This window comes from Sinocyclocheilus rhinocerous, unplaced genomic scaffold, assembly GCF_001515625.1.
Source record: "Sinocyclocheilus rhinocerous isolate Xijiao unplaced genomic scaffold, SAMN03320098_v1.1 scaffold730, whole genome shotgun sequence".
Taxonomy (NCBI): Eukaryota; Metazoa; Chordata; class Actinopteri; order Cypriniformes; family Cyprinidae; genus Sinocyclocheilus; species Sinocyclocheilus rhinocerous.
The window spans coordinates 912,888-926,308 of record NW_015670605.1 but is presented as its reverse complement, the minus strand read 5'-3'; the positions used below and the strand labels follow the sequence as shown (position 1 = coordinate 926,308).

At 37.1% G+C, this 13,421-nt stretch overlaps 1 protein-coding gene across 1 annotated transcript in view; it reads left to right on the top strand.

The window, feature by feature from the left end:
* Positions 1 to 13,421, top strand: part of LOC107734261 (MAM domain-containing glycosylphosphatidylinositol anchor protein 1-like) — a 137,172-nt gene that overhangs the window by 59,262 nt on the left and 64,489 nt on the right. The window contains exons 4-7 of the mRNA XM_016546175.1: positions 1,819 to 2,088; positions 3,715 to 4,044; positions 6,039 to 6,335; positions 8,941 to 9,099. Of these exons, the coding sequence (XP_016401661.1) occupies positions 1,819 to 2,088; positions 3,715 to 4,044; positions 6,039 to 6,335; positions 8,941 to 9,099 (1,056 nt within the window). The remainder of the gene's footprint in view (positions 1 to 1,818; positions 2,089 to 3,714; positions 4,045 to 6,038; positions 6,336 to 8,940; positions 9,100 to 13,421) is intronic.

The window sequence follows — 13,421 nt, the reverse complement described above, 5'->3', positions numbered from 1 at the left end:
CCCCCCCCACCACACACACATTTCTTTATGCTTATTTATTTTTTAATATGGTTTTGATTTTGGGGTGAAATATGGCCCAGAAATGTACTCGACAGGTTACGTGAGATTCACCCTATCTCCTATTTTTGGGATTATCCTGGATTGTAGTGCTTGTGGGACATAAAATTTAAACCACCCTTGGTTGATTGAATGTAGGTCTGAGTCATATTATATTAGCATCTCTTCCTCTCTAAAGAGTTAGTATATTTTAATCTCTGGTTGAATGAAAGAATAGTTGGGGAGATATAAATCAAAACACATTTTGATGACCCAGACTGCACTGTGAAAAGTCATTTTCTTATTCTGTATTTTTAATCTTTTAAAAAAAATATCTAAATATCTTTAAAACATATTCAGTTGACTTGAGAAGTAAGTTGGATTTTTGATTTAAACACATTCAAAATTGTTTTCTATGAAAACAAAACTTTGTATTGTACACAGTTTGGCTTCTAAATCTTGTTTAAGGAAGTTTAGATATTTTTACTGGACAACAAGCCAAAATGTTGATTATTATGACTTGAATGATGATTATCATTATGTTTTGAAATCACATTTTTAATCACTTCTGATGCTCTTTTATAAAATGTTTCAACTTTTTGGATCGGTTTTAATTGGGCTCATAGACATTGAATTAGATTTTTTTGGCATTATATGTGGGGTGTTTTACAAGTCTATTCAGGGCTCAGATATTGCCAATGACAATTAATTTGTAGGTAGATGAAAAGCACATTGGCAGGTTTTCTGCTTTCTAATTTCAGTCATTTATTTTTAACTAATGAGTTTATGATGCAGTCTGGTCTTGTTCAGGTACAGTATGACAGTTCTAGACTGCAGAAATAATGAACACAGATGGAAGTGATGCCATTTAGACAGACTGTGGTGAGCTGTGTGACATGAAAGAGGGGTCGATGTGGGGTATGCAAGTTCGAATCTCCATTTCATTTCCACTGTAGTTTCCTGATTCTTCCTACATGATTACATAAAAAAACAGACTGAGAAATTCAAATCTCATGAGGACTGATGTGTTTGTGTCAGACAGTCTCTTTGCAGCCGTCTGTGTATAGCATAGTGAATATTTTGTTTCTCTGTAAAGGAGTACGCAGCCTCTGAAATGAGATGCAGCTTTTATCTCCATAAATATTTGAGCTTTAATGTGAAAGGTTTTCAGATACCAATAGGAGTTTCTCAGTTTAACACATTTGACTATATTTCAGCTATGTTTATTTTATGCTTTTTAAATAATAGAAAATACATTGTATTACTTTTTTTTTTCTGCAGCTGTTTAATTGTCATGGTATTAATATTATAATGCAAAAAGATCTGAATGGTCCTAAAATGTGTTTCATTTTCATGCATGGGTGGAATATGACCATGACATGTTTTTGTGATCTGTGGGAATGAGTTAAAGTTTGAGGTTAATGATCAGCAGTTGCTGAGGCCAAATCAGCTGACATGACACTTTGGCTTTAAAAGAAGGAATCAGTTAAAGAGATACTATAAAGAGTCTGCCATGGGCCTTGAGTTATGTGAAAAAATAGCTGTTAGAGGAAGCAGTGAAGAGGTGATTTCTCATGAAATGTTATTATTGATCAGTGGTAGGACTGACCCTCTTGTCGAAACACTTTTAGCTTTGAAATGTTCACATGTTGGAGCTAGACCACCTGCTCTTCGCTTGTTCTGCTCTATTCTGTAAATGCAAGACTCACTCATCAAGACATAAACAGGAAACCCACCAGCTTTAAATGATGCACACTTTTGTACACTGTTTTTTATTCCCAGCCCCCCCTGCTCTAAAGCTGTCTGTGAATGAGACGTATGTGGTGGACCCAGGCCAAGACGTCACGCTGTCGTGTGAGGTAACAGCGGGCTTCCCCACACCTAGGGTCACCTGGTCGCGGTACCCTGGGTCCCTCCCTCAGCGCTCCGTGATCCAAGGCGGGTCCCTCACTCTCCGGTCCGTCACTCCCACTGATGCCGGCGTCTACAACTGCACAGCCGTCAACAATGTGGGAAACCCTGCGAGAAGAACCGCCAACCTCATTGTGAGAAGTGAGTGTGCTCGTTTTTACACATGTACTGACATTTGAGTTTGAATGTAAGGAAATAGAATTCAAATGCATTGGAAATTCATGTCACTTTAACTAGAATAGCAACGTTTATAAATAGATGGATGCGTGGATGGACATAAAGATAGATAGATAGATAGATAGATAGATAGATAGATAGATAGACAGACAGACAGACAGACAGACAGATAGATAGATAGATAGATAGATAGATATGTGGGGTGTGGCCAATTCAATTTACACTTGTGAATTAAAAAGGAGCCAGTTTAGTTCTGAATTTTACACAACCCTGGTTTGAAATCAGTCTTTATTTCTGCAGTTCTGTTTGGTGGCACAGAAATCACTTCACCTTTATTGGCTGAAATATTAGTTACATCTCAAGCCATCAGATTCAATTTAAGTTTACACATTCCTCAGACTGCTTGATTGACACGCATTTGAATGAGTTATGACTTCCTGTCTGTCCCGCGCTTAGCACAAAAATTGCCGAGCCAGATTTCTTCATATGTATGCGTGGGAGCGTGTGTTTATGTGGCGTGAGCATGAGTTAGCGGTTGAACTGTAATTAGCTCTCTTGGCAGTGTGTGATCATGTTAAACTCCTCAAGCCGAGAGGGTGATACAGGAACGGCTGCCATAACGCCTGCCGTTCATCAGGGCCTGGAGCTATTCTTAGCTTCTTTAATCATTTTTATTTACTCCAATTAATTTGAGAGGAATGGAGGTAATTAGCAGTAGAAGCGTCTTATTTCGGAATGCGCGAGGTGCACGCTGGATCCGTCTCTGTTGACGGTAATGAGCTCGCTTTGTGTCAAACGCACACGCAGGTGCCGCGGACGCATGAGCGCAGCCAATCATCCAGGTAAGGCAGCCGTCTGTTGAAATGCGGGGCGCTGAACATATGGCGCTAAAATTTCTGTCTCCACCTGCAGGGTCGTTTTTCACACTGTCAGAGCGTAAACACGCGGCTAAGCTGTTATAGTTATGAATAGTGCTCCAGTACTAACAAATTACAGCAGTATGGCTGTGTGGGGGTTATGGATCCTCTAAGCGTCTTCAGCTGTGTTTGTGATATTGCCTTTAAGCTCATTATTTTCATCTTAAAAAGCAGTTATGACTGAGTCATTATTTTTATCATGTAAATTGTACTTTTTTTTCCCTCATGAATGCATTCAGTGTTTGCAGTAAAGCAGACCTCTGAGATGGTTTCATGTACAGTGACAAAACTGACAGGACTGTATTAATGTTCCTCAAAAATGGGGTTTCTTCTAAACCTAAATTTTAAACTTCTGAAATTAAATCAGTTAAATCCGCTCCCGTACAGACTGCATTCAGTCTTTGTCTTGTTGATCATTTGATTAATAAATAAATAATACATTTTAGTTTGAGCAATTTTAGTACTTAAACTTATTTAAGTTAGGTAGAAAAGGCTAACAAATGTTTTTTGGTCTAATATTCAAATTTTATGTAATTTCAGTTATTGATTTTGAATAGTTTTAGTTATAAACTCTGGTGGATAAAAAGTTGATAGATCTAGGAATGGGTTTAGTCATAACCTAAATGCGTCTTTCACCGTGATCACCATGTCATCCATTCTCTCTCTCCATTAGCCATGAAGAACTTAACATTCCAGATCACGCCGGATTCCAACAAAGACAGTGAGAGCATACAGATGGGTCGAGACCTCAAACTTTCCTGCCACGTTGACGCCCAGCCTCAGGACAAGGTGAACTACACCTGGTACAAGAATGGAGCGCTCATCTACCCCACCGACAGCCTCATCGTGCTGCGCAGTGACCCAGACATGCCACCCGCTACCAGCAGTCTGGAAATCGTGGACATGAAGTTCAGAGATCAGGCCACCTACAGCTGCGTAGCGAACTTCCCTGGGAGCAGCGTTCCTGAACTGCGAGTGGACGTGAACATCACGCAGAGCAGCGGTGAGACAGTGATTGAAATTCTAAAGACGCTGAGGGTTTAAGGCCTCAGAGCTTTTATAACTCACTTGTTGTGCTCATACTGTGAAATGGCCTTTGATCTGACTCCTTCTGCTCATTGCTGATGATGTTGTTTGCTTGTTAAAATGTGATTTTCTTTTCTCACACACATGAAAGACCTGAAATGATTTTATGACTGCTGTTTACTTTCCAGTATGTGTCCTATTGTCTAAACAGACTTTGGTACAAGACATATTGGACTTGTCCTGTTCTATCTATCTATCTATCTATCTATCTATCTATCTGTCTGTCTGTCTGTCTGTCTGTCTGTCTGTCTGCCTGCCTGCCTGCCTGCCTGTCTGTCTAATTATTTGTCAATCTACTTATGAAACATCTTAGCAACTGCAAGTTTTCAAACTAGTACTCATCACCTTCAAACTTTTAGACATTCAGAATTTGTCTTGACAAGTGTTTATTTTCCATTTGTCATATTTTTTTTTTATATATCTAGCAAGGTGTATTATACTAGAGTGATATGGTCAGATAATAGCGAGCCTAAACAAAAATTTACCAAAAAATGACACTCACAATATTACTATTTTTTAAAGAAATATAAAAAAAGAACAAGACCGAAAGAAACCACAATTTAGCACAAGTCTTTTCTCATAGATAGGGCTTTTCTGCCCAACATGCTGTCTGGGTGTTTTTCCAGCTATCAGAGAGGTTAAACTTATGCCTCGTGGGTAAACAGTGATAATGTGGGAATGGCCATTCTGTTGGGTTGATGGTAGTAAACTTTTGAATTCTGGGAAATACTGACGCCCTCATGCATTTGCGTCCTCTCTGATCTGCTCTCTCTTATCTCAGCAGGATACTATTTTTTCTGAATTTCTCCTCTTTTTTTGTTCTTGAAGTTTCGTCCTTCTCTTGGGTTACTCTCTGTTTCTGACTGCAGTACCTAACATGATCAATCGTATCATCTGACAGTCTCTTTATTACTCGCTTTATGATCTTTCTGTCCTACTGTTTGAAGTCTGTCCACCCTATATGGTCATTATTTTGAATGTTTTTTTCCTTTATGTGTTTTGGTGTTGGTCCAGTAGATTTAACACTGTAGTGTCCTAAAAAAACAGTTATCTTATCTTATAAATTATTCTATATTGTATCACAATTAATTGTTTCTTTTATGTGTTGTTAACCTGCCAACTGGCCTTGTTTAGGCAAGCTAAAAAGAACTGCAGCATTAACTTTGCAACACTGATTGAGTAGTAGTATTTTTTTCTTTCTTTTTTACATGTTTTGTACAAGTGTTTATAAGACACAAATAGTTTTGAGTTAGTTTATTAATTAATTGAATAAAATACTATTCCCAATGCATTTTTTTTTAAGAGTTGGGATAAATTGTTTCAATTTTATCAATGTCAGCAGATTTCCAATGATGACACACATTTTCCAGTGAAATTTTTCATAAATATCAGATTTGAGTGTCATGGGTCACTAAATATAGAGAGATAACTTGCAGAACAACCAGGGGTGTGAAGTAACGAATTACAAATACTCACGTTACAGTAATTAAGTAGTTTTTATCAGTAATTGTACTTTTTTGAGTAGTTTAAAAATTGTGTACTTCTACTTTTGGCTACTCTTTTACTCTTACTCAAGTAGTTTTTTGGACAAGTACTTTTACTCTACTCACACTACAATTTTTGGAAGGTAATGGTACTTTTACTTGAGTATATTTTTTCAGTACTCTTTCCACCACTGAGAACAACATTGGTAATAAACTTTTATAAATATGTGTTAGTGGTATCTCATAAAATTTCAGATTTCTCTTTACAAATCTCCATCCAAAGATGGATTTTTCAATTTTCTTCCATTTTTTTTTTGCACATATTAGCTATTATTTAATATCATTTTTTATTTGATTTTTTTTTTAAATGGTCAGACTTCCAAAAACAATACATCTCCTCTTACGACTATGTTTTTCTCTTTTCCAGTCGTTCCTCCTGTTCTGAGTGTGCCAGTCGGAGGGGGTGTGGTCAATGTCAGTGAGGGCGGTACCGCAGAGCTTGTGTGTTTGGTCGATGGAAAGCCCCGCCCACCTGTTCTGTGGTCTCGTGCAAACAAGGACCTGCCCATGCCATCGGGGGATTGGGTGGTGGAAACACGTGATGGACGTTTGCGTTTGACCAATGTGACGCGGGACATGATGGGCGCATACCGTTGCCAAACCGCTCCTTACAACGGCCTAAACATCAAACGCCGACAGGGTCAGGTGCAGCTCAACGTGGAGTGTAAGTGTTTCAGTCATCACACAAAGTTTTTCAATTGGGGAACTACTTTGAAATGATAGTTTGCCAAACTGCTAAAGCTATAAGTAGCTTGCTACATTGAAATGATTTACAAGTAAGCAGTCACTTGCATTTCCCCCCATGATCTGCATAAATGATCACATTCTCATTTATTTGATAAAAAATACAGTAAAAACAGTAATATTGTGAAAAATTATTACTATTGAGAAAAACTTTTTTCTATTTGAATATATTTCAATATGTAATTTGAATAAAGTACTGTTATGGCAAAGCTGAATTTTCAGCATCATTCCTCCAGTCTTCAGTGTCACATGATCCTTCAGAAATCAGTCTAATATGCTGATTTGCTGCTCAAGAAACATTTCTTATTTTTATGTAAAAAAAAAAAAAAAAGAAAGTTGCTTATTATTTTTGTGGAACTGATACATTTTTTTTCAGGATGCTTTGATGAATATAAAATTTGAAAGAACAGCATTTATATGAAATATAAATCTTTTGTAGCTTTTTAAATGTTTAATACATTGTTTAAAACATCCTTACTTTATAAAAGTATTCATTTCTTTCGAAAGTTTGACCCCAAACTTTTGAATGGGAGTGTATAATCACTATCGAGGTGGATAAAATCAGATTTTTTCCCCTCAAATATTCTGTATCATACTCAAAAGTATGCCCGATTGCATAAAATGGCTTGTGAACAACATTGCATGTTTACTAAGTTAGTTTGCTTGTTGTTTTGGTCTATATTGCACCGGACATAGTCAAAATATATAGCAGTTTTAACCATAAATTAAAAGGATTTAGAGTTAAAAGGTTGTCCAATGAGTTTATAGGAAGTCCCTCTCTAGGTTTTCTATAAGATCACAGAAGGATTTTATTTGTCAGTTGACCAGACCACTGGACTTATCGCACATTATTTGTCAATTGACACGGTTTGGACACATCCCAGAGCGTCTCTGAGGTAATGAAGTCTATCGTGAAATTGCCTCAGTCAATGACGTGATTAGATTTGATTTGGTGCCGCACATTCTAATGTGATTTTAATCTTGATTGTAATGCGATCCACTGACTGAGGATAGATTGAGTCTCTGAATGCACGACCGAACGAGCCAAAGAGACACGCGTTTTCCATTAAGACCCAATAGGCCATTATCAATGATTTTGATCCTGCTATTTTTAGATGCAGCATTTGGGGGCTGGCGGGTGTGTTAATGCTCTCAGAGATTTCATAATGCATTATGATGCCCGCATGGAGTGTGTTTTGTAAGTGCCAAACTAAAAAGCCTTGAATTCATTAGTGCTCTAGCTACGCACAACCACACAAAAGATAGACGGGCTAAACCCTGAACCACTCAGTGCGCATCAGCCCTTTTCACACGAGCCATTAGCGGAGCAAAGCACTCTATGCTCTCATAATGGATCCTGTGTTTATTGTGTTGCTTCAAAATGCACCATGTGATTACAGGACGATGCTGAATTTGAGTGTGCGTCGGTCCATTCACTGCACAGGAGGAGTATCTGACCGTGAGTGTCACACAAAGAGCTTTTTGGAGCTGTGACATTGTGGCTGGGATAGCCAGGTGGTTGGTGGTTCAAGCCCCACAAGGTGCAGGCCATGAACTGATACCATTGTGTACAAGGCATTGAACCTAAAGTTTATTCCAGGAGAACTGAACATGCATACTATTTTTTATCAATTTGTTTTCTTTCAATTAGCACATTTTTGGTATTTCTTTTTGGATCTGGTTGAGCATAGACCTTATAGATATGAGCTAATTGAAAGAAAACACGCTGACAAAAAGACTGAATCCAAGATTTATAAGCAGGTTTATATATATATATATAGGCCGGTCATTTTTGACCCGGAACACTAAATTAGGTAAAGTAACATGACATTTTGAAGTAGAAAGACTGCAAGTGTATTGGAAAATGTACTTAAATTATCTTTGTTTTAATTACAGCGTGTAAAAGACTTGGATGTATGTGTCTGCTATGCTGGTAAACTCATTTTGATATCTCTTTAGATTATTTTTATTGATCATATGCTGTTTTGTTATTATATTCTGTGTGACAGGGGTTGTTTCAGTATATGTCTCTTTCCATCTGGCAGATAGCGTTTAGGTAAACGAGTTTGTCTCGGGTGAGCGGAGCATGTCATTGCTCGGCCTGTGATCAATTATGATAAACGATGACAACAGCTACGCGATTTATACTGTTATTAAACATCACAATCAATGAATCTGCACAGCCCGTACATTCAGAGATGAAGTATAAATGCTGTGCATGTGACTTAAACACAATATATCCCGAAACATGTAACGCAGAGCATGCTGTGAACAAATTGAAGTTCTTGGGAAGGATTTATGGCCAGAGAAATCCCAGAATGCTGTGTTGCAGCTAAATGAGTGATAGCTTCATTAAGAGCTCGTATGAATCACCCTCTCCCCCACGCATCTAGTCTATCCTCACATCCTCAGTCCCTTTGTTTCTATCTTTCGTCAATATCGCTGCCGTAACGGGCCCGGCTAATGCGGAGTATTGCAGGATGGAGGCAGTTTAGAGCCCACCGCTGTGCTTCATCCCACGGCAGGTCTGATTTATGAGCCAGGTGGCTCTGCCTGTCTCTCTGGAGCTGAAGACAGGGGGATGCTGTCTAACACCCCGTCCTGTCTCTCTGTGTCAGGAGAGACAGACAGCGTCTGCCTGAAAATGAACCACGTTTCACTGAGAGGCATCCAGAGGCTAGCAGGTATATATATATATATATATATATATATAGTTTTATTTTCAATTAATTTCATTATTAAAGGAGTAATTCACCCAAAAATGTAAATTTTCTGAAAATTCACATTCATGCCATCCAAGATGTAAATGAGTTCCATCACTTGCTCACAAATTGAAAGAAAACACGCTGACAAAAAGACTGAATCCAAGATTTATAAGCAGGTTTATATATATATATATAGGCCGGTCATTTTTGACCCGGAACACTAAATTAGGTAAAGTAACATGACATTTTGAAGTAGAAAGACTGCAAGTGTATTGGAAAATGTACTTAAATTATCTTTGTTTTAATTACAGCGTGTAAAAGACTTGGATGTATGTGTCTGCTATGCTGGTAAACTCATTTTGATATCTCTTTAGATTATTTTTATTGATCATATGCTGTTTTGTTATTATATTCTGTGTGACAGGGGTTGTTTCAGTATATGTCTCTTTCCATCTGGCAGATAGCGTTTAGGTAAACGAGTTTGTCTCGGGTGAGCGGAGCATGTCATTGCTCGGCCTGTGATCAATTATGATAAACGATGACAACAGCTACGCGATTTATACTGTTATTAAACATCACAATCAATGAATCTGCACAGCCCGTACATTCAGAGATGAAGTATAAATGCTGTGCATGTGACTTAAACACAATATATCCCGAAACATGTAACGCAGAGCATGCTGTGAACAAATTGAAGTTCTTGGGAAGGATTTATGGCCAGAGAAATCCCAGAATGCTGTGTTGCAGCTAAATGAGTGATAGCTTCATTAAGAGCTCGTATGAATCACCCTCTCCCCCACGCATCTAGTCTATCCTCACATCCTCAGTCCCTTTGTTTCTATCTTTCGTCAATATCGCTGCCGTAACGGGCCCGGCTAATGCGGAGTATTGCAGGATGGAGGCAGTTTAGAGCCCACCGCTGTGCTTCATCCCACGGCAGGTCTGATTTATGAGCCAGGTGGCTCTGCCTGTCTCTCTGGAGCTGAAGACAGGGGGATGCTGTCTAACACCCCGTCCTGTCTCTCTGTGTCAGGAGAGAAAGACAGCATCTGCCTGAAATGGAACCACATTTCACTGAGAGGCATTGAGAGGCTAGCAGGGTAAATCTCACAAAACCTGTCAAGAACGATCTCAGTGACATATTATTTAAATCGTAAAGCATTTATAGTATTTGTTGCATGTATATTGATTTAAATAAAATATGAATACATTTATATTTAAAATATTATACATGTATATTTTTATTCAAAATACTGTTTTTAATTATGGAATATTATTATTATAATTTTTTAAATATGTTTACAATTATAAATATTTAATTATAGAACAATTCGTAATATTTGAATATATATATATATATATATATATAGTTTTATTTTCAATTAATTTCATTATTAAAGGAGTAATTCACCCAAAAATGTAAATTTTCTGAAAATTCACATTCATGCCATCCAAGATGTAAATGAGTTCCATCACTTGCTCACAATCCTCTGCAGTGAATGGGTGCCGTCATAATGAGAGTCCAAACAGCTGATCACAATAATCCACAAGTAATGTACTGTAATACATAAGCTGCGTGTTTGTAATAAACAACTATTCCATTAAAACGTTTTTAACTTCAAATCATTGCTTCGGAATTAAAATGCAACTCCTCTTCATAATATTGCTTTCTTCAGTGAAAAAGTCATCTCGTCTGAATCAGGAGAGAAATATGCACAGATCAAGCACCGTTTACAAGTGAAAACAGTCCAAAACAGTGTTAAAGCAATACTGTATGTCAGTGGATTTTGATATGAGAGGACAACAGGGGATGGACTTTGTTTCTTAGCTTTTTGTTTCATGAGATGTTAACTGATGAACTGGAGTGGTGTGGATTACTTGTGGATTATTGTGATGTTTTTATTAGCTGTTTGTACTCTCATTCTGACGGCACCCATTCACTGCAGAGGATCCATTGGTGAGCAAGTGATGTACATTTTTCAAATCTGTTCCAAAGAAACAAACTCATATACATATTGGATGGAGTACATTTTCAGCAAATTAAAATTTTTTGGGAACTATTCCTTTATGAATAATGGAAAACAAAAAAAATCTGCATTCACAATACAAAAAAATCCAAATTATCTTACTTTTTTTTTTCACACAAAAATCTGTGATTTGTAGTTGCTTTGAATAATTGTGTTCACAAAATATCAGTACCGTTATATTCTCAATTTCCCACTTTTCTTTTACTAACTTTTAATGGCAAATGACAGAAAACCTTTTATACTTTAATATGTATGTATACAGTATATGTTTTCTCTTGTGTCTTTATTTTGAGCTTGTTTTATCTTCGCACTCATATTTATCAGTGGGTGGCTGAAGCCTATGATGTTTTGATTACAGACACGTGTCCTCTCACATGAGACGGATGATTATAGTTTGTTTATTGGAACTGTTGTGTTGTGAAATGAAAATAGTCTGGTGTAAACTTCATTATGGGAATAGATGAGAGGAAATCACCTCTTCCTGTTGAGTTTAGATAAATGTTTTTCACAAACTGCGTTGAAATGCAACACTGATGATCACCCCGTCACATCAAGGGAATTTATAATGCTTTATACTGTACAGTATCATTCACGGCACCTTTTGTTATGCATTTCCCAACTAAACTTTTCTTTCTGTCTTGCCTGTGTCTGTTTTTCATGCTTTCTTTGCTCACCACGTTTATATGTTTTAAATGCATTCAGCATTTTTTCTTTGCCAACAAATAATCAGTAAAAGGAGATACATTTCAGAAAAGTAAGAAAAGTCCAACAAAATATCATATGAGCTGTTTTTTTTTTCATTTCATCATGTATAATGAATAAGTTCATGCGTTCCATGGGATTTGAACTTATGACCCTGGCATTGCTAGCAGTGCTGCTTTTCTATTCATTTTCATTTAAGTTTACCTAACCACTTAGAAACATTTGGGACATGTCTTAGTACATTTTATTTCTGGAAATAAATTAAATAAGCATCAAAATAAATATACAAACTGTATCAAATTAGTTTTATAATGCAAAATGATCATGTGCAATATGTGGGATACAACCAAATACTGTGTAAATAATGTACATTATTTAATAATCTTTTTTTTTTTTTTTTTTACTACAAATAATTGTGCCACTTATGGAGTGGTTTGGCTGGAGTACTACTTATCTCTCATGCTGTTTGTTTTCTTAGTCTTAGATCCAAAGCACAAACCAGAGAACCTTGTGGGAATTTTAAATGGGTTTGATTGTGATCATTTTGGCAGTTTTGTGTGAAGACGAGTCAGTGAAATCAAATTTGACCTTGTCTGCTTCCTTAATGCACAGACCTGGTCTTGTTTGACCATATTTGTTGCAGATGAAAAATGTTTAATCTTATTTATAATTTTTCATCACCATGTGATAACTTGGTGAACCTCTGACACGACTTTTCTTTTTTACTGACGTCACCTTGTCAGTGTGATACGCCACTTAACAAGCCAAATTATTTCTTTAATCTGACATATTTTTCAAGTGAAATGGGAAAAAAAATGATTTCATCCATCAGGAATTAGTTGGATCATGGAAAATAGGGATGATAATCGTTTTGAATGTTAGATGTCTATATCAAAGGATTGTCTATCAAAGATATCATCCTGTACAACCAAAGAGTTTGTAAGTCAGTCTGAAGCTAATAAGGATTTATAATTATATTGTCATTGAAAGCATTTAATTTAAGTTCATAAGTTAATTACACCCTGATGCTTTGTCACAGTCTCTGCACATTATTGGTTACAGTAATGTACTGTTGATGTATGCCTGAGGTGCTGTGATGCTAATTTGCAGTCACATCACTTCATACATGCGGAGTGTCTAACCAGACCCTGCTCTCTTTAAATGATAATGAGCTACTGCTCACCCCACCCTTCTCTTCTGTGGGATGTGTCCATACTCAGACAGCCCACAACAAACTGGCTGCATGTTTTCTTTTCAGCTTTTCTGAGCTTGCAGACACGCCAGAAACCTAACTTAATGCAAAACAAGCTGAAAAAGTTAAACTTTCATCCAATGTCCCCTTTAACAACTCAGTCACATAAAAAGGTAGACTGATCTAATTTGAATCCGAAAAGTGGGACTGATTATCCATTGGATAACTGCTAGTTGGTCAGACTAGTTTTTCATAGTCAACTAGTTTAACCCCACCAGTTTGGCCAAGTTGGTCTACTAACCCTAATCTTGTTAACCAAGATGGTTTGCTAGGTCAGCCTGAGCCCAAAAGCTGCTAGACTAGATGATCAACTATTTAGA